This window comes from Podarcis tiliguerta (genome assembly GCF_965153285.1).
Source record: "Podarcis tiliguerta genome assembly, chromosome: 2".
Classification (NCBI taxonomy): domain Eukaryota; kingdom Metazoa; phylum Chordata; class Lepidosauria; order Squamata; family Lacertidae; genus Podarcis; species Podarcis tiliguerta.
The window spans coordinates 95,118,225-95,138,920 of NC_139535.1; the positions used below are offsets into that span (position 1 = coordinate 95,118,225).

A 20,696-nucleotide genomic window follows, 5' to 3' on the forward strand; every position below is an offset into this window, starting at 1 on the left:
GACTGGACCTAATGGTCAGGAGTCCCTTTACCTTTAACCCATTCCTATAAACCAGTCTTAAAGGGGTGATATCACCACACCTGGCCTAAGGATGTCCCATGTCTTGGCCTCATAACTTAACAACAACAACAGCAGCAAATTATTATATATACGTCTGACTGGGTTGCCCCAGCCACTCTGCGCTGCTTCTGACAAATTAAAAGATAAGACCACACACCACAGAAAACCACAGAAAAAGGCAATCTCTCCAACTTCAGAGTACAGAGTACGATTCACTAGCAGGCAGGGGAGAATAATACCTTCGCAATGACAACACTAAATATTATGTTCTTTAGACTTTCTGGACTTGTGTGTGTCTCTCTCCCCGCCTGCCGCACAACTTTCAAAGTTAGGCTTGTAGGCTTGTTGGGATGTGTGGTGCACAATTTAGCTTCCCTGCTGGCTCTCAGAAAACCTGCAGCCTCAGTGATTAGGGGCTTGCTTAGCCACCTAACAAAGAGATAAAGATGCTTATTGAGATTCAGCTCCTGCTGGCTGTAGAGATTAGATCCCTTTGCAAGCGGCAGCCGATTCCCACACCCCCAATCTCAGAAGCAGCCATTTCAGAGCCAGAAGATTTAACAACAATGTTAGTCGATGTGTTCCTCGCCTCCCACCCCCAACAAGGAGGTGAGCCATATTTTAAAAGTTGCACGGTTCCTCAGTAAATGCTGGTTGTTCTTACCCACTTGCTAGCTTTTCTTATCCAGATATAAGAATGGGTCCCTCAGACTTTATACCAAGACTGAAAAGAAGGAAGTTGGGTGTTTTAGGAACTAGGCTGCCATACACCAAGTCAGACCACTGACCGGTCCATCTAGCTCAGTACAGTAGTACCTCAGGTTAAGTACTTAATTTGTTCCGGAGGTCCGTTCTTAACCTGAAACTGTTTTTAACCTGAAGCACCAATTTAGCTAATGGGGCCTCCCGCTGCCAGATCACGATTTCTGTTCTCATCCAGAAGCAAAGTTCTTAACCCAAGGAAATATTTCTGGGTTAGCAGAGTCTGTAACCTGAAGCGTATGTAACCTGAAGCGTATGTAACCCAAGGTACCACTGTATTGTCCACACTGACTGACAGTAGCTCCCCCGCTACTCAGAAGATGGATTTAATCAAGGCTAGCAGTGGCTAGGAGCTAGGTGGAGTCATAGATCCAAAACAAAGCGTACACCCTCACACACCGGCCAGATTCTGTTTTGACCTGAAATGTTCATTTTGCACTTCTCAGAAGTACGTAATGGCAAGAAGTGGTTGGGGGGAGTGCCAGCCCACAATGGCACCTACCCAAGAGGTGCCGGAAATGAACTCTGGCACGCTCTGGCTAAAAAGAAGAAGCAGCACTGCTTGCCGGGTAGAACAGTCCCTCCTCTCCTCCTCCTGTGCATTGCTCTGAGGATTCTTCGAACCCCACACAGTCAATTTCAGGGGGAGGCATGGGAGGAGAGAAGGAGCGAAAAGCTACCCTGGGCCCGCTCCTAATCTCCACAAGCCAAGTTGGACAAGCAGATGGAGCCACCCACCTGTCCGTGCGTGACCTGATGTCAAAAGGGTGTCAGGTGACAACCATGCCTTTGAAGTGTGTTTGTGATTAAACCACTTGGCAATGCACCACCGAGTGATCTGTCTCAGTGGCCATCAGCCAATGGAAGCTTAGCGGAATCAGGCGCACTTCAGCGGTCTGTGTTTGGATAAAGGAATCTGGGTAGCTGGTACAGTGAGTGCACACTAGAAGGTTCTGTGAAACAGATCTATGCACAGCAAGAATCTTCCATATACAGTGGAACCTCAGTTGTCGAACACAATCCGTTCCTGGAGACCGTTCAACTTCCGATACGTTTGACAACCAAGGCTCAATGGGCAGCCGGCAAATCCCATTGAGAAAACTGAGAAATGCACCTCAGAAGCCGTTCGACTTCCGAGGCGCGTTCGAAAATGGAAGCAATTACTTCCGGGTTTTTGGCATTCGAAAACTGAAACATTTGGCTTCCAAGACACTCGAAAACCGAGGTTCCACTGTATATATTTTTCTCATCTTGAAAGTGAAGAGTGGATACCCATCGAGACAGATTGCTCAGTGTGGCAAAGTTCTTTATCACTTCATCCCAAAATGTTCTGGAGGTCACAAGCTTCCAGGAATTTGAAATGGTTTCATATGGTCCTTGGAAGCGGTACTCCAGTATGAGTACTGATATACATGCCGGGGGGTAGCGGGAAGCCATGAAGGCGTCTGGGGAGTGTCTTCTAGCCCACAGAGAAGCATGGCATTTGAGCTAGGATGATTTCTCTGTTCATCATCCTCCCCTTACTCAGCTCTCTTGCAGTTTACATGTTATATTCTCATGTGTTTTCTCTCCTTTAGTCCCCTCCTCACATAGCATCACTTAGGAACTGAAGACAGCGTTTTAGTGGCATCCAAAAACTAAAAGGTGGGGAAAGACGACAAAAGCCTTATCTAGAACTCAGATACATAGGAGAGAATTCAGAGCACACTCACCATAGTTGGCTCAAATTCCAGGGCAATGGCTCCTAAAGCATTTTCCAAGACCCCTTTCCTACTGATGTCCATCACTAGTGTTTCAGTTGGTTCAGCTAGTTTACGAATGTCCCACCACAGTACCTGGAAAAAAGAAATGCAATTACTGATGCTTTTTAGGGGCCCCCACATTATGGGTTGGTTCAGATGGCTAATTTACAACTCGCTGAAATGGTGGCAATTTCATTGGATGAAAGGTTTCTGCCACACTATTAGTGAACTTGATGGTCTGATCCTTATACCACCCAAACAGCGCCATCCACACACAAGAGGGGTGGTATCTGCATGCTTGGGAGAACCCCAAAGTTTAGGGGGGGGACCTAAGGAAGGGACCCTCCCCAAAAATATATACCCACAACACAGTGAAGACTGCAAATGATCACTGTCCATGGAATGCTCAGCATGAGTTGGGAAAAACAATGGAAAACCATGGGGAATGGAATGGGGTATCTAAGAAAAGATGGCTGGCACCTTGTTAAGGAACTCTCCATGCTGCAACACTGTTTTGCACATCTTACTAGCTGATTTTAAGAGATGAGAAACCATCTAACGACAGCTTCAGGTGAGCAGGCTATTGCTAATTTTAACTATCATGTGGCCGACATAGTCATCTGAATTGGCTCCCATCATGAACTGCAAGATCTAACATCAAAATGTCTAATCTCTGATCAACAGCATAGTACCAAAGAACGTTCTATGCTCAATCCATCTACAGGCTCTGTTTCCCCACTAGGGATTGTTTCCAAGCGAAGCAGAATGTGACCAAGTATGTATGCTCTTTCCTAGGGCTCTTGTCTCCTGAACTGCTCTAGGCACCAGCCTTTCACCCCCAATATCCACACCCTTGGCCTTCAGCATTGCTGCTTGTCAACTTGTTCACCGAATCTTCAGATTGGAAGGCTGGAAGCGGCACACTAATCCCTTAATTGAATCCTTTGTGCAGAGCCCAGGACTTGCTGTACCCGAAACATTCCTTCCTATCAGATTAGTTCAAATCATTCAGATTATTGTGTGCTGTGAAAGCAGAGGACAAGAGCAAAGAAAGGCGCCCAAAGGGCATCACAGACAGAAGTCATCCAGATGGCTCCAGAAAGCAAGCTGTGTTGGATACTTAGGAGGGAAGGAAGAAGAAAAAAAGGAACTCAAGGTTCCTGGACCATCAGGTCTGCAAGGAATTCACCTGCCAACCTAGAAGATTGTCGTCAGGATGAGATGGATTCTATTCCCAGAGCCTCTCCAAGATAAAAGTTTTTATCAGCAGGACAGCACCCCCCCCAATATGCCTTCCTCCATTGGTGGTAATCGGCAGTGGTTCATAAAGGCAACCCCCCCTCCCCAATTTAGAGGACAAGAATCTTTTTGATTATACAGTACTAGCTGAAGCTCCCTGTGAAATTCAGTTGAAATTATTCTACAACCCCCCACCCCGGTTCAAAGGTCCAACTCTATGTTCTATCCACAGGATCCAACTCCCAGGGGAAGAGGGGCTTTTGCCCCCCCCCATAAAATATTTGAGGGGGCCGTCCCTTCCCAAGTTGATGGGTATTACCATTCAAACGGTGTGTGTGTGCCGTGTCATGTGATTATGTGGGGCAGGACTTTCCTGCCCCCCCACCAATATTTTACTCAAGTTGGCTTCCCTGGTTCTATGGCATCTGAGAGTTTTAGACTTTCATTAGTTCAGAAGTAGGCAAACTAAGGCCTGGGGGCCGGATCCAGCCCAATCGCCTTCTAAATCCGCCCACAGATGGTCTGGGAATCAGCGTATTTTTACATGAGTAGGAAGTGTCCTTTTATTTAAAATGCATCTCTGGGTTATTTGTGGGGCATTGGAATTTGTTCATTTCCCCCCCAAAAAATATAGTCTGGCCCCCCACAAGGTCTGAGGGACAGTAGACTGGCCCCCTGCTGAAAAAGTTTGCTGACCCCTGCAATTAGTTAGAAAAAACCCAATGACTCCTCTCCCTTTTCTTCTCCTTCCTGACCAGTGTAGAATTCTCACAGCACCAACAAGCCCTTCTTACTTTTTCTGTCTGCTTCTGAATTCTGCTATAGCGCTCCCAGCTACAGATCTTTCCATGGGCGTCCATTGCTCTATGGCTGAATGATTATTTGACAGGCACCGGCCCAGAAGCCATACTGGCTGCTCTTCAGAGATACACACCATCAGCTAGATGCACCATCTAGGATACAACTACCGCCTGCATTCAGTGCTGTGGCTTAGCTGATAAATGCAGTTGATCGTTCGAACCAGCCAAGGGTACAGAAGCAGCAAGAAGCTCAAGTCTTTTTTTTTTAAACAGAACTTGGAGCAAAGCTGCAGGAGCACGAAAACGTCTCTAGTTCCTCCGTAGGTCTGGTGAAGCTACTGCACCCCCCTTCCTGAGTAAAGGTTATCTGTTCCTATAGTTAGCAAACTGCAGTATCTGTCTTTTACCTGCCCATCAGTGGAGCCAGAGAAGCAATCGGTCCCAGTCTTTGACTGCAGCCAGATAGCATTATACACAGGATCCCGGTGGCTAAGCTCGACTGTGGTCAGTTCCACTGGCAGTCCTCCTTTTCGAGTGTCCCAGTAAGCTGAGGAGCAGTGAAAACAGGAATTGTGGGTCGCTTGAAAGATGCTCAGGTCCTCCTTCCACAAACAAGGTTAACAGCATCTTTTGGCTAAAGCATTACTCGAGGGTCCTAGCTTGAAGTTGTTCACATGCATCAAGGTCCTTGGTTATGGTTAGCTCAGTTGGTAGAATATGAGTCTCTTAATCTCAGGGTGGTGGGTTTGAGCCCCATGTTGGGCAAAAGATTCCTGCATTTCAGGGGGTTGGACTAGATGACCCTTGTGGTCCCTTCCAACTCTACAATTCTATGGTAATCGGGAAATCGCTCCAAAAAGTTAATCCAGCTTCTTTTCGCCACCCATACTGTTCCAGTCTACAGCTCGTCCTCAAAATGTTAACATAAACTTCTTTTATTCTGAATAAATTTCTCCAATTAATTAGATTTCAGGAATATATATTGAGCGATTCTTTAAAAATCAAGTATACATCATAGCTTTGCAGCATTTGCATTTAGTTTTCAGGCCCAGAAATGGAAGAGCCAATGTAAATACCATACTCTAGTGATGTGAGGTGAGAATATTCTCTGGAGAATATTCTCCACAAACTGTAAATTCTGTAAATTCTAATGTAAGAACTAGTTTCACAACCTACATTTAAAAAATCCAGTAAATAATAAGCCAAGCTGTGATATTACCAGTGTAAGTAATGCATAATGATTTTTTTTTTTATCCAGTTACATTACTGGGCATTGTGTCATTCACCATTGGCAGTTCTGAAATGTGAGCTACAGAAAACATTTTTATTTATTTTTTAGTTTTAAAAATGCTATTCATTTAATCTGATGAACATTTGAATTTGTATGTATTTCTACTATATGTAATAACCTTTTTTCTATTTTGTTGTGACCTTATTCTTAGCAATTCTATACCCTTGGCCACACAGTGTGATTTTTTTTTCTTTCCACAAAGTAGCTTTAATGCTTTATACACTTAAAAGTACCTAGGCCTATACAATTATGTGTAACAGCATGTGAGGTGGCCTTCATTTAAACAGTTGAAATTTATTGATTTTTATTTAGTGCCAGTAACAGGTTTTCGCAGTGCCATTCAATGGTACAAGGTGCCATTTACTGGAGACTGACATACTGAAATATATTATCATATAATGATAATATATTTAATGTTAATGGCTTCTTTGCATATAGTTTTGTTTATCAAGCTGTGTTTTATATCATTTTCAATGCATTAAAATGAATATTCTCCTATTTTAAATGAAAATTCTCTAATATTCTCATTAATCGAGAATATTCTCCAAAAGATTATTCTCGAGAATTTAACATCACTATACTGGACTAACACAGAAAATTAATGATCGCCACAAAGTGCCCTATGTCTTCATTCAAATGTACCCCAAAATGATACAGGAGGTGATTGTTATTTGGAAACCTCCCCCCCAAATAAATCGTATGAGGTCTGTGGCAGAAGCAGAAATTCACCAGATGTCTCTGGCGTGTGCTTTAACCCTTAGACCTAATTCAAAACTGCTTTATTATCAGAGGCTTCTTTTAAAGCTTCTCCTTTTTAAAGCGCACAGATGGGCTGGATTTTTGCAGACGCAGCAGGGAATTGCTTTTGCTGTCTATGGTTCAGTTATAATTAAGCCATTGGAGGTGACAGTGTGTGTTTCACGGGGCCATTACTGCCTGCCTCAGGAGGCCTGTGAAGGACAAAGTGAAATCAACTCCCTCTTCCATCACCTATGAAGTGCTTAATAACGTCCCTGTAATAGAGACCCTGTCAGATCTGATTGCTGATGAAAATGGCAAAAGAAACATAAAAGGGAGTATAATTAACTCAAAGGGCACATGTGAATGAAAAAGGCAATACGATCATAAATGGACCTGGCAAACCTGAGCTTGGTGGAACTCTGAAAACCATGGCAGACAATCGTTCTTGTTAATCAAACAGGGACAATTAGGAATAACGGGGTTGTGAGCTCCTTGGCTAACACTTTACGGCAGCAGCTATGTCATGTACCAATCTGAACAGGATCCCCAGAGCAGCCTTGTTGATGGAAATGTGACTACACATCCACACAGCCCCCTGATGAAGTCAGCCAAGAGACAGGCTGGGGTGTGCAAAGCCGGAAAGCACCCTATTTGTCTTAGCAGAAAATGGTAAGACTATTTCCTGGGCTGGGCGATATCTGGTTTACAACATTGCGATATATCACAATGTCTGGAATAAGAACGAAGCTGGTTTTCAACTTTGTGATATATCACCAGCTGAACATTGCGATATACAGTCATACCTCAGGTTACAGCCGCTTCAGGTTGCGGTTTTTTTGGGTTGTGGACCGCCAAAACCCAGAAGTACCGGAACGGGTTACTTCCGGGTTTCGGCGGTCGCGCATGCTCAGAAGCGCTAAATTGCTCTTTGCACATGCGCAGAAGCGCCAAATCGCAACACGCGTCTGCACAGATGCAGGATCCACACTGATCTCGTTCGCAACCTGAGCGTCCACTGTACTCAGTGCCGGATTTACATATAAGCTAAACATGCTATTGCTTAGGGCCCCACTCTCTTGGTGGGGGGGGGGGCAAAGAGACTAGATTATGAGTCGTTGTAAATTGTGTTTCTAAAGGAACTTTTGTTGTTGCCAAATGCCAATGTGTTTGCATTACTAAGTTTGTTATGAATAAAAACTCATTTTAAGTTAGAGCTTAATAATTACTTCACTATTAATATACTTCTTCTTAATTGTATTTCACTATTAACATAATTCTTAATTGTACTTCAGTTCAGCAATTACTTGGATAAAATACATATTTTGTTATGTAATATCGAAATGGCTTTAGATACCTATTAGGGCCATAAATTACCATATAGCATATATTCAACACAAAAAACCCAGCAGCAATTTGTTGTTGACAAAGGACAGCTGGACATATAAAGGGCCCCATTACCTTCAGTAGCTTAGGGCCTCATCAAAACTAAATCCGGCCTTGGATATTCTGATCTATCATGACGTCTGAAATAAGGAAGGAGCTATGTAGAGGCACTGGCTGGCTTTACGGTTTCCCCCACATTGTGATTTTTGCATAACACACACGATTCACAATATACTGCCCAGTCAAAAATTATGAAACCATTGTCATGATATGGACTTGAAACCAGTTTTGGATAATATATCGCCTAGCCCTACCACGCATCATGATTTGCGATATATTGCTCAGTTAACAATTATGAAACCGCTATCACAATATGGAGTTGAAACCGGTTTGGGTTTCCGTAGTGGGGAGCAAGAGCCCCGAATGGTATCTGTGGGAAACACAAGAAAATGAAGAATGCTCTGAGACTTCTCCCCCAGTTTCCTGTGTCCAACAGTGGTGGTACCTGGTGGTACATGGAAGGGCATGGGAGATAACTGTGTGCAGTCAGAGCTTTGCTTCCTGTTTTCTTTGGAGAGGTTCCTACTACTACTAGAAAGACATGCTGCTGTTCACGTATTAAAAAAGAAAAAGAGGAATGTGACGGGCGACGTCTTTGGCATGAGAACGTCTGCAAAGGAAGTAGGGAGGCGAAATTCCAGCTGCACACAGCCTGTTCTTTCAAGCATGAGAGTTCACAGACTCTTCTCTGAAAACAAGGCAAGTATCAACAATACACCATGGGAATACACTCATCCTGGTCCATCTGCACAGCAGTTAGGAAGAGACAGAGCATATAGGGCAAACCCAAGGCTCCCTTTTTAAACTACAGTGGTACCTCGGGTTACATACGCTTCAGGTTACAGACTCCGATAACCCAGAAATAGTACCTCGGGTTAAGAACTTTGCTTCAGGATGAGAACAGAAATCGCATGGCGGCAGCAGGAGGCCCCATTAGCTAAAGTGGTGCTTCAGGTTAAGAACAGTTTCAGGTTAAGAACGGACCTCCGGAATGAATTAAGTACTTAACCCGAGGTACCACTGTATAGAGCAGCGATGGAAGGCGAGCTGTGGCAGGGCATTCAGGTATGCCTCTCTACGTTCAAAGCCCATGTTCAAAGAGGTATAAAACCAAGCAGCAGCCTGAGGATGGCAATCAGGACTAGACAAAACATCTGGCAATGAGAACCTAAGGCACGGGGAATGGAAGAGAACAGGTAACTGGTAACCCAAGGTAGTACACTGGATCCCCCAGAGCCTTCTCGGTGGTGGCACCCTGCCTATGGAATGCTGTTCCCTAGAAGGCTCACCTGGGATCTTTGCTGCTATACTGTCTTTTTCATTTTTCCAGGCTTCTAAAGGACAAATGAATTTTTCTTTGCTGTTCCGTTTTTCTTATTGTAATGTTGTTTTTGCCACGTTATTTTAATTCAGAGTTGTGTAAGTTTGGAGGGCAGGATAGAAACTGATTAAACACATGAATAAAAACAGCTGCATGCATTCTGCTTTCCACAATTCAAATTCTATTCCAAGAAATGCCAAACTCTGAGTTACACAAATCGAACACAAGCACACCCAGCATAGTTCATAACTGTGTTTTCATTCAAAGCAGTGGGTGCAGAAGTGGATCTCACCGAGCAAGCGGAATTGGAATTTTTGGCTTTGGATGCCTGTTGCTGTCAGATTTTTGAAAAAATAAAAAGTTCATGTACACTTTGAAAGCAGCAAATATCTTCAAAAACTGGAGTCGGTGCAACAAAAAAGATAAATATTTGAAAGCACATGGTTTGCCAGCCCCCTTCCTCCATTTCCTTTTCCGGCACTATTGGAGTGAAGGCTTGCCAGTGACAATTATAGATAAAGGCAAACAAGAATAGACTTCAAGGTACACAATGAGGGCCCCGAATTCCCCACTACTTTTTACCGTGTGCTAACCATTTCCCTTACCTATCTGCCCGTTGTAGCATCCTCCAATCAGGATATGCGAGTCTTTTGGGTTGTACTCTAAGCACACCAAAGGTGAGGATGGCCGGATAACAAGTTCTGGTTTGTTGGGGGTTTCTAAAAAAAAGAAGGGGGGGCAGAATTACCATACAGAAGAAAATAACTATCAGACTACACAAGTCTAAAGTGAACGGTAAAAAAATTATCTGTTTTATTCCCTTATCTCTCATCCCACTGCACCCCATGGCTGCCATGAGCAACATTTCTGCTCCTGAATATGAATGAACTGGGCGCAAAGTCACCTGAAGGTGCAGGCAGTAGAAAAACTAAAGTGAGGAGCAGAACAAGGAAATGTGAGGCAGAACTAATAACGGGACTACCCTTTAGAGTTGGGCAAAATCCAGGTCAGAGACCCTTTCTGCTTCCTCTATTCTGCAGAGGGCGGACATGGCAGGAGGCATCTCCCACAGATCCAGCCAAGAGATGGATCTGCCAGTGCTCAGGCCCAGTCTAGGGGAAATTACGCAGAAACCATAATCACCGCCTTCCCCCATTCTGACCCATCTACTGCAATTATTAAGTTTGCAGATGACACCACCATAATGGGTTTAATAACAGGTAGAGACGAATCAGCATATAGAGGGGAGGTCCCAAAAATATCTACATGGTGCCTAGGGAACAACTTGCACTTTAATATCAGCAAGACAAAGGAGACGGTGTTGGACTTTCGGAGGAAGAGAGGAGAACTAGCTCCACTGTACATCGGGGAGGGCTGTGTGGAGAGAGTCTCTTCCTTTAAATTCCTAGGAGTTTATCTCAGTGAAGACCTTACTTGGAAAATCAATACAACCCAGGTGGTTAAGAAAGCCCAAGAAAGACTCCATCTCCTCAGAGTATTGCGGAAGAACGATGTCAATCAACATTTGGTGATCTCCTTCTACTGGTCAACAATAGAAAGTGCCCTTTCATACTGCATCACAGTGTGGTACTCTGGTTTGACATCAACTGATAGGAAGTGCCTACAGAGGGTGGTGAATACAGCACAAGATATTATGGGCTGTTCCATGAATCCGTTGGATGAAATAGTGGAAGAACGTTGCCTCAAGACAGTGAGGAAAATTCTCAGGGATGATTCACACCCTGGCCGGCACTTTCTTGATCTCCTGCCCTCAGGCAAAAGATAAGAATAAGAATAAGAATTTTTATTTATACCCCGCCCTCCCCAGTCAAGGCCGGGCATGATTAGTCGCACCAACAGGGTAAAGAACAGCTTCTATCCGTGGGCTGTTAGGCTGCTGAATGAAAAGATAACAACAGGGCAACTGACTTTCGGGTTTGGTGGGTGTAAACGAGGGGAATTAAGATTAAGAGAGCTGAGGGGGGGGGGTGCTCGTGTAATTTCACTGTATACAAGTTGTACAAGTGACAATAAAGTATTTCAATTCTTACCAAGATCCCATATATAGGAATCATAGCTCATGTCTTTTGAACTCCGCTGGAATTCTAGGCTGGCATAAGAGACTGCCAGCTTCCGGCTTCTGTCAGGGTGCCAGGAGAGATGTGTGGCTGTTCTTTTGATTGGGTTTGGGTCCCTTTTCGATAATAAAGAAGAAGACAACAGCAGTGTGCCATCAAATCTCACAAAGAACTAAAAATAAAAAATATATCTCACAGACAAGTGAGTTTTATGTGCGTCTGAGCATTTTGAAGGAGGTGCTGCAGAAATCCTTCACTGGGGTGGGAGTCTATTTCCAGTCCCAAACGCCCCCAGTTCAGTTGTTCCAGAAGTCATAACTATCGCCTGAATAATATATGGTTTCTCAGTTTCTTCTTCAATTAGCCTACCAAGGTTTCCACCAGATGACCTGCTTCTCCAGCATCCATCCTAATTCACTTGCGCAAAGTTTGCACAGAGCTTAGGCTAAAGTCTGGTCTTTATTGAGCATTTGTCCTGATTTATTTATGGGGTGCTTATACGACAATCCTGAAAGACCTACATTGGCTTCCAGTACATTTCCGGGCACAATTCAAAGTATTGGTGCCGATCTTTCAAGCCCTGCAAGTGCCCTATAAACAAATCAGAGCAAATGCTCAATAGATACCAAGCACAATCTAACCTCTGCATAAACTTTGTGCAAGCAAATCAGGAAGAGTGTTCAATAAACAGATCATCAGAAGGAGTCAAAAGAGACAGTTGTTCATCACTCTAGGCTTTTTTTTTAACTGTATGGACATGATGTCTGCCACTACATTTAGTCCTACATTTAGGGGGGGATGGAAGGAAAAAGTGCCATAATAATATATCCTACCCCGCCCTGTGAAGTTAACTGAAAACAGCAGGGATATGTTCATAGACAATGAATGCTTGGTTTCAGGGACAGTCAGTGAATGGCAGCTGGGAGCATCTTGCAGACAGATAGGGAAATAATAGATAAGAAAGACCATCCAATTCTTCAAATACAGACTGCCCGAATAACTTAGGGTTAATAACGATCAATACGGGTGGCGCTGTGGTTTAAACCACAAAGCCTAGGACTTGCCGATCAGAAGGTCAGTGGTTCGAATCCCCATGACAGGGTGAGTTCCCATTGCTTGGTCCCTGCTCCTGCCAACCTAGCAGTTCGAAAGCACGTCAAAGTGCAAGTAGATAAATAGGTACCGCTCCGGCGGGAAGGTAAACGGAGTTTCCATGCGCTGCTCTGGTTCACCAGAAGCAGCTTAGTCATGCTGGCCACATGACCCGGAAGCTGTACGTCGGCTCCCTCGGCCAATAAAGCAAGATGAGCGCCGCAACCCCAGAGTTGTCCATGAATGGACCTAAGGGGTCCCTTTACCTTTACCTAACAATCAATACACCTTGTAGGACAGCAGCATCAGCAATATTTCAGTCATTACACAAAACCAAAGATCATCGCAAGCTGGATTAGAAGAGAGGACAGAGGTTTCTGGCTGCTCAAGAGCTACCTGAAGACATTGATAGTTTTTGCTGATGGAGCCTCATCCGTAACTCCCGCCAGCTCCTCTTCCTCAAAGTACTCCTCGTAGATATTGATGGCATTGTTCTGCTTGATGCAGTGATCCATTTGCTACAAAAGAAGTAATGGAATCAGTCAGTGGATGGCCACAGAACAAACCTGGGGAGGTCATGCAGAAAACAAAGAAAAAGGAATAAGGAAAGCAGGTTGCGAAGCTCTGACATAGGCTGCTGAAAGGGTGAGGCCAAAGGGACTTACACTGCCCAGCTGAGTAATGACGTTGATGTAGTTCTCATCCTTCTCAACTTTCTTGCGGAAGCGAATGGTCTGTTCCATTTCCAAGGGGTTGACATCTTTAGGCCAGCCACCTTCCACATGGTTGATGCCCCGGGTTTCCATTTCAAACCTTTCTGTGTTGACCTGGTGTAAAGGAAAACCACAGCTGCCTTCAGTCTTTCCCCCCTTTTCTTTTTAAACAGAAGCAGCAGTGGCCTAAGATACAAGACCATGATTCTCAAGGGTCATACGTAAGAAATGGAGGAGGCCATAGAGGAGAACGTTTTGGCGACCAATTGGGTTGCATGTAAAGAGTTAACACAAAGAACACAACCTATTGCCAAGCACATAATACCACGGATGACGTTAATCCACATTACCAGCACTTCTGATTACCAGCATTGACAGTCTTACTACCCGCAGGGTGGTTTGCACATGAGAAACAGTTGTTTATTTTCTTCCCATATACAGAAATTGTGCACAGAAATTCCAATAAGAACCATGCTGTACAAAGATAAAGGTAAAGGGACCCCTGACCATTAGGTCCAGTCATAACCGACTCTAGGGTTGCAGCACTCATCTCGCTTTACTGGCTGAGGGAGCCGGCATACAGCTTCCGGGTCATGCGGCCAGCATGACTAAGCCGCTTCTGGCAAAGCAGAGCAGTGCACGGAAACGCCATTTTCCTTTCCACCGGAGTGGTACCTATTTATCTACTTGCACTTTGACGTGCTTTCGAACTGCTAGGTTGGCAGGAGCAGGGACCAAGAAATGGGAGTTCACCCCGTTGCGGGGATTCAAACCGCCAACCTTCTGATCGGCAAGTCCTAGGCTCTGTGGTTTAACCCACAGTGCCACCCGCATCCCTTGTACAAATATACCTCCTGCATAAATGACACTTCCTTATACTGGCCACTAACTCAGCATTTTCTACTTGAGCTGGCAGCAGCTGTACAGGGCCCCAAGCAAAGGTAATTCATATTTCTCCTGCTCCCTGAGATCCTTCAACTGGAAATGGCAGGGATGGAGCCTGGGGCCTGTGTTCATATGCCAAGTATGTGTTCTGCTACATTATTCTAGCTTCCACAGTCCTAGGCATGAAGCAGGAGCGGACTGTATATTTTGCCAAACAACAACAACCCATCAACACTCAAAACACACCAGACTCATTGATTTTGTTTGCCATTTCATGGCTTCTGTGCCTTCTGCAGTTGAATTGGCAGGCAGGCAAAAGTTCACCAGGTGGAGAGCTCTTCCCTACCCTGACTCAGGATACGTACCTTTCTAACCGAAGCAGCAGCCCCATGCCTTCACCATCTGTAATGCCTACAAATACTAAGTATGTGATGCAATGTCACTGCATTGCAAGTTCCCTGTCCCTATGTAACTTCACAGGCTACTGCTTGTAGGAACGGGGAAACTCACAACATGGGGGTGTTGCTGCATGCATTTTGTACTGCAGGGACAGGTTGCTGATTTTGGTAAAAGCTATGCCTCCCCTGCAATGTCCAATTCGAGCCCAGGCTACGCATCATTCTTAGACCTCCATAGACAGCCTTACGTTTTCATATAGCGGATGTCAGTAAAATCTGCATTTCTGCAATCATGTCAAACAAAACCTTGGTGTCCATCGCAATCACGGGAAGCTCAGCTAAGGATGGAGGAAAAGAAGCAGTACTTCCAACCTACATGGCCATGTAGCAAAATCCAGAAGTCGCCATTCATTAAGGAAATTCATGGACTTGTTTCTTTTTTTAAGGGCTTGGGTTTTCCAGCTTCAGTTTGGAAAACAAAAAGCACTTTGTTTTAAAACAGCCACCAAAACAGGTAGGTAAAGGACCCCTGAATGGTTAAGTCCAGTCACTATGGGGTCCGGCACTCATCTTGCTTCAGGCTGAGGGAGCCGGTGTTTGTCCACAGACAGCTTTGCTGGGTCATGTGGCCAGCATGACTAAACAGCTTCTGGTGCAACAGAACACCGTGACAGAAGCCAGAGCTCATGGAAATGCCGTTTACCTTCCTGCCGCAGTGGTACCTATTTAAATACTTGCACTGGTATGTTTTAGAACTGCTAGATTGGCAGAAGCTGGGAAAGAGCAACAGGAGCTCACCCCATAGCATGGATTTGAACCGCTGACCTTCTGATCGGCAAGCCCAAGAGGCTCAGTAGTTTAGACCACAGCACCACCTGCATCCCTCTGCCACCAAAACAATAGCCCCCATAAAGCCACATTGCACTGGATGAAGATTTTAGAATGGTTTCTGAACAGTACAGAAATCTAGATTCCTTATTTATGTTCTTTTTCTAATGCCAAGGTTCTGTAAACAGAACTCTCTTTTTCTTGTCCAGCTGAATTATATGCAGTTTGGAAATCCTGCATAATCAGCCATACATTTCTCTTTCAGCATTCTGCCTAAAGGCAGAAAAGTAGAAAATAGTATTTCAAGATCAGACACTCTACCTCATGCTCTGACATATCACCGGCACACTGTACTCCAGTATCAATGGGGTCTCTTTCAATAAAATTTGTAGCTTGCAGTGGATCTGGCTGAATGTCCACATTGACCTCTGCCATCCGGTCGGAAAAGGTGCATTGTCGACCGAACTCACTGCGTGTCTTCACATAAACGTAGACAATCTCCATGGTGCTCACTGCAAAGGGGAAAGAAAAAGATCCTATTATTCCTTCAACATCACTTTTTAACTGTTGCTATTTTAGTGCATAATTCACACCTGACCCTTACTGGGGAAACACGACTCTGTTGCAAGCTTGCCTTAAGGACTTTGAAAAGACTGGAGCAAGTAGACTCTAACTAACTAGCAAGTAGACTTTAACTAAAGGGCAAATAACAAGGGGAGATCAATAGAGCCGAACTGATCACCTTATATTGAATTTTTGTAAGGCTATGGAAGTGAAATTGTCACAGCACTCCAGACATAATTTTTCAAGATAGGACTTCTATTATGGGGATATTACCTCGTTCCAAAATACAAACCGCAATATTTTGTCACTGGGAAACTGGCTAGGGAATCAATTAACCTTACAATTTCCATGGGGATTGCGTTTACATGAGTGTCACAGGGCACTAATTGGTTAGAGCCTATGACATCATCGATGAAGAATGATGCAATATTCCCATGTCGGCTCCATGTTGTAACCTTACATATTTAGAAGTGGGAAATCATGGATTTTTAAAGTATCTGTGCAAGCCTTAAATTATTATTTTTATACTGTGAACCGCCCTGAGATCTTTTGATGAATGGTGGTATATAAATCTAAATAACAACAACAAGAACAACAACAATGAAATAATTATTGAGCCTGACAGAGTCCAATATGAAAGAAAACAGGCAGAGCAGCAGCAACCAAAGCAACCTTAACTGTCTCATATACTTGACAATGTAGGTCTTATTTACTGGTCAAACAATCGCGAAGGAAATCAGTTGAAAAGGAGTAAAGCTTCCCATTAATGGAGGGAAGCAGTCGAAGGCAGCATAAGCCCTGGAAAAGAAGGTCTTTTGGGAAGGCTGGTCATCAGGCAGCCATTTGCTTCAGAGAGCAAGTATCAGAGAGGGTCACCAACTTAGCTAGCTATCATACGTAGCTTTTAGGCATAATGCATTACCTCAAGCTAATGCCCTCCAGATATCATTGGACTCCAACTCCCATCTGCCCCAGCCAGTATGGCCAACGATCTGGGATGATGGGCTTTGTAGTCCGAAGAAGAAGAGGAGTCCAACCACCTCAGCTTTGGGCACCATGTTGGCTGTCTCTGTATTATTTGCATCAAACACCTAAATGGGAGATGAACCTCTAGCCCTTTCGACGCTGCTGCACTACAAATCTCATCATCAATGACTATCAGCCACGTGGCTAGTGCTGATGGGGGTTGGAGTCCAAGAAACAGCTTGCCCACCCTTGATCTGGAAACCCACAGGTAGCAGGGACGCTGGTATTAAACTCGAAAGGTGCTTTTGTGTGTGTGTGTAAACAGGGATTCACGAAGGAGTCGTTGGAGAGGTTATGCAAACCCTGTTAGGATGTTGGAGGCAAATCTCTGTCAGGAAGAGAAGCAGAATTTGTTGCTATCTCTTCCCCGCCCCTCTTTATTTTTTTATTTTTTGGCTGGTTTTCTACATATATCACCCTTCTGGCACAAAGCAATTCAGCAGGCGGGGAGGGTTTCCTTTCGCTATTGTTGTTGGAATGTTTGCAGGGACGGATAGCTTCCATTTGATCTTTGTAATGGATTGCTTTGAAGTCACTCCTGCGCCAGGCAAAGCGATGTGTAGCCCCCTTACCCCGGCAACAGCCCCCACCTGCCCTTTATTTTGCCTGACCTGTCCCGTATTTTGCCCAAAGGTGGCAACCCCGGGCTCACCTGGGCTGACTTCTGGGTGCTTTTCCTTCCAGTGTCAGAAGGACATAACCCCCAGGGAATGCAAAAAGAAAGCGAAAATAATGAAAAACAAGAGTGCCTCTGAGCATGTGCAGATTCCCCGGCGGCCCTTTCCCTGAACCATGCTTAGGTAATCATAGTCAGCATCTCTCGCATCCGGGGCCGGGAAGCGGGTCGTGCCGCTAACCAATGGGAGCTTTCACCGGCGGCCTCGCGCCCGAGGAAGGAGTCGGGGAGGGGTGGTCTGTACCATTCCACGGTGGGAGGGTGGGAAGTGCGGCGCTGGAGGGAGAGCGTGCGTGTTCCATACGCCGAGATAATAAAAAGCACCCCTGGATTCCGCCCCCCCTCCCCGTTTCCCCGCGCCTCCTCCTTACCCGGCTCTTCTCCCCGCCAAGCGGATCCCGCCGATTGGAGTAGCGTTTACCCGTCTCCTAGCAACCACTCGCGAGTGTTGCGCCCCCGGCGGGGCGGGGCTAAAAGAGAAAGCCGAAGAGAAGGAATTCGCTTTGCCAATTAAAGGGCGGAGGTGGGACGAGACCATGTGCGGATCCTCAGTGGGGAAGCCGAGAAGTCTCCCGCCGTCAGTGAATATGGCGCTTCCCGTTTAAAGGGGAAGGAGGAGGATGGAGAAAGGTTCATGTAGGATGCGGTGGTTGTCTCCTTCCAGGGTTTAATCTGAGCCAGCGTGGAGGGGGTGTGGTGTGGGGTTGAGTCCGGTTGAGGGAGGACCACAGAGTGTAGAAAGCGTGCCTCTGGGCATGTGCAGAGTGCATAACGCCATATCCTAGAGCAGGCATCCCCAACCTTCGACCCTCCAGATGTTTTGGACTACAACTCCCATCATCCCTAGCCACTGGTTCTGTTAGCTAGGGATCATGGGAGTTGTAGGCTAAAACATCTGGAAGGCCACAGGCTGGGGATGCCTGATCTAGAGCCCCACCTCAGGATTATAGGGAGGATTTAGGCTAGATAGCTCAGTTGGTTAGAGCGTGGTGCTCATAATGCCAAGGTAGCAGGTTTGATCCCCGTATGGGACAGCTGCATATTCCTACACTGTAGGGGATTGGACTATAGATGATCCTCAGAGTCCCTTCCAACTCTATAATATAGTCTAAGATTTCCAAGCCAGTTCAAATCTGCTGGTTTGATTGCAGCATGAACTTTCATGAACTAGAATCCACCCCCTCTTCATCAGATGCTATAACAATTAGGTGTTATCCCACTCACTTGGCAGGTGTGTGTGTGTGTGTTGCTCACAAAGAAATTCAGAGGGCCAAATGACAATGAAAGGGGAACAAATGTGCAATTCCAGTTAAGCTTCAGATAGCAGTAAAACAAACACCCGAGCTTTGCAATGTTAATTAACAGCTTGTGCGGGACAGAAAACCATTGTCTCAATTAAAGACAAAATAAACACAGCTAATCCCAAAGCCTGTCTTGCCTCTCACTGGGAGCCTTCCTTTCAAATTCGCTTTCTGGAAAAAGAGCAACCATCAGGTCAGCAGCAGGCTGTGCTGAGGATGTTGAGGAACCAAAATGTTCTCCAACTGGTTTCTGCAACCCCGTTTCAGGGCCATCTGAGTTGGTGACTTTTACCACAACTTGTGGTAGAATATTCTGAAATTTAACTACATTGCCTTCTGATTCTGGGTTTGCCTCATAATAGATTATTCCTGGATACCACTCCAAGCTCCCTCCCCCCTCAATGGAGTGTAAGAAATGCATAGTGTAAATCCTTTAAATGCAAGTTGCTGTCCAATTACACTGGAACAAATGTGTACACACCATAAAGTATATTTGAAGCACATTTCTCTCTCAGATAATTCAATGGCTTGCTTCTTCATAGATATGGTTAGGACTGCATTTACGTTTTATTATATGCAGGGTTTTCAATGAGCTGCCATCCCATTCACCCATAGAATTTCTCATTGTATTTCTATCCTTGTAATAAGTGCCACTGCTTTTTCTAACAGCTTCACCAGCCAGAAATTCAAAGATCTTCTGGAGAGCTGGGAAAAGCTCCACACAAAACAAAACCCTTCTCTTTGTGAAAGAAGAGCATTTTGATTGAAGAGAACAGCTTTTAAGAGCAGGCCTCACAAGGGAACAGCTCTCATCTTAACCCAGCTGCTTCACACAAGCACGTGAGGACACGCTTTTAAAAATAGAAAATCAGACAAAAAAGGCTGCTTTTTTGTATTACCTTAATGATTTATTACAGCGCTGAATGACCCAACAGCTGTGCACTGCTGCCAACATTCATAAGCAGTGTCGCTCAGTATCAAAACAGTTATCTACAAGTGGCCTATTTCCAGACACTGCTGCAAACACCCTGGGAGAACAGAACAGAATGCATAATAAAGGCTCCTTGTGAAAGTGTGCCGCTTCTGAAAGCTATTCAGAAAAAAAGGGTGAGTCACTGAAGGGGAGAAAGACGACTAAAAAAGGAACAACTTTCCATATTCAGAGATATGGGTTAGATTAGAACCTTAAGTGTTAGGCAGGAATAACCAGCTGCATAAATATAAGATGGCTTACCAATAGTACATGTGAATAAAACGATCTGAGGGTCTTAGTAGGCCACAAGCTTAACGTGAGTCAACAGTGTGATGCAGCAAGCAAAAATGCTATACAAGGCTTCATCAGCAGAGGTATAGTGTCAAGAACAAGGAAAATAGTACCACTCTATCCTGCCTTGGTCAGACCACACCTGGAACACTGTGACCAGTTCTGGGTGCCACAATTTAAGAAAGATATTGACAAGCTGGAACATGTGCAGAGGAGGGCAACCAGGATGATCAAGGGTTTGGAAACCAAGCCTTATGAGGAACAGTTGAGGGAGCTAAGTATGTTTAGCCTGGAAAAGAGGAGACTGAGAGGAGACATGATAGTCATCTTCAAATATCTAAAGGACCGTCACATGGAAGATGGAGCAAGTTTGTTTTCTCCTGCTTTTGGTGGAGTGTGGGGTGGGTAGGATTCATACTAGAGTAGAGCTGGGTCGCTTATTGGTGATGTCACTAGTATGACCAAATTCATG

At 44.9% G+C, this 20,696-nt stretch overlaps 1 protein-coding gene and 1 long non-coding RNA gene across 11 annotated transcripts in view; one reads left to right on the plus strand and one right to left on the minus strand.

The window, feature by feature from the left end:
* The window catches only part of LOC310671444 (dynein axonemal intermediate chain 2-like), a 77,135-nt gene extending 59,005 nt beyond the window's left edge, over positions 1–18,130 (minus strand). For 7 of the 9 annotated variants that reach the window (XM_083427532.1, XM_083427529.1, XM_083427525.1 and 4 more), the window contains exons 1-7: positions 15,715–15,905; positions 13,235–13,396; positions 12,966–13,087; positions 11,451–11,593; positions 10,005–10,118; positions 5,011–5,150; positions 2,535–2,657 (exon numbers count right to left, since the gene is read on the minus strand). In XM_083427532.1, the coding sequence (XP_083283658.1) occupies positions 2,535–2,657; positions 5,011–5,150; positions 10,005–10,118; positions 11,451–11,593; positions 12,966–13,087; positions 13,235–13,396; positions 15,715–15,897 (987 nt within the window). In that variant the 5' untranslated portion in view covers positions 15,898–15,905. Of the gene's footprint in view, positions 1–2,534; positions 2,658–5,010; positions 5,151–10,004; positions 10,119–11,450; positions 11,594–12,965; positions 13,088–13,234; positions 13,397–15,714; positions 15,906–17,635; positions 17,896–18,030 lie in introns of those variants that run through there. The other 2 variants (XM_083427531.1, XM_083427530.1) reach the window with 2 other exon arrangements.
* LOC310671760 lies at positions 18,125–20,032 on the plus strand. Of its 2 annotated transcripts, none has more exons than XR_014508159.1 (2): positions 18,125–18,295; positions 19,630–20,032. It is a non-coding gene; the product is annotated as an uncharacterized lncRNA (long non-coding RNA). The 2 variants fall into 2 exon arrangements; XR_014508160.1 differs by having other exon boundaries at positions 18,125–18,289.
* Positions 20,033–20,696: the final 664 nt, after the last annotated feature.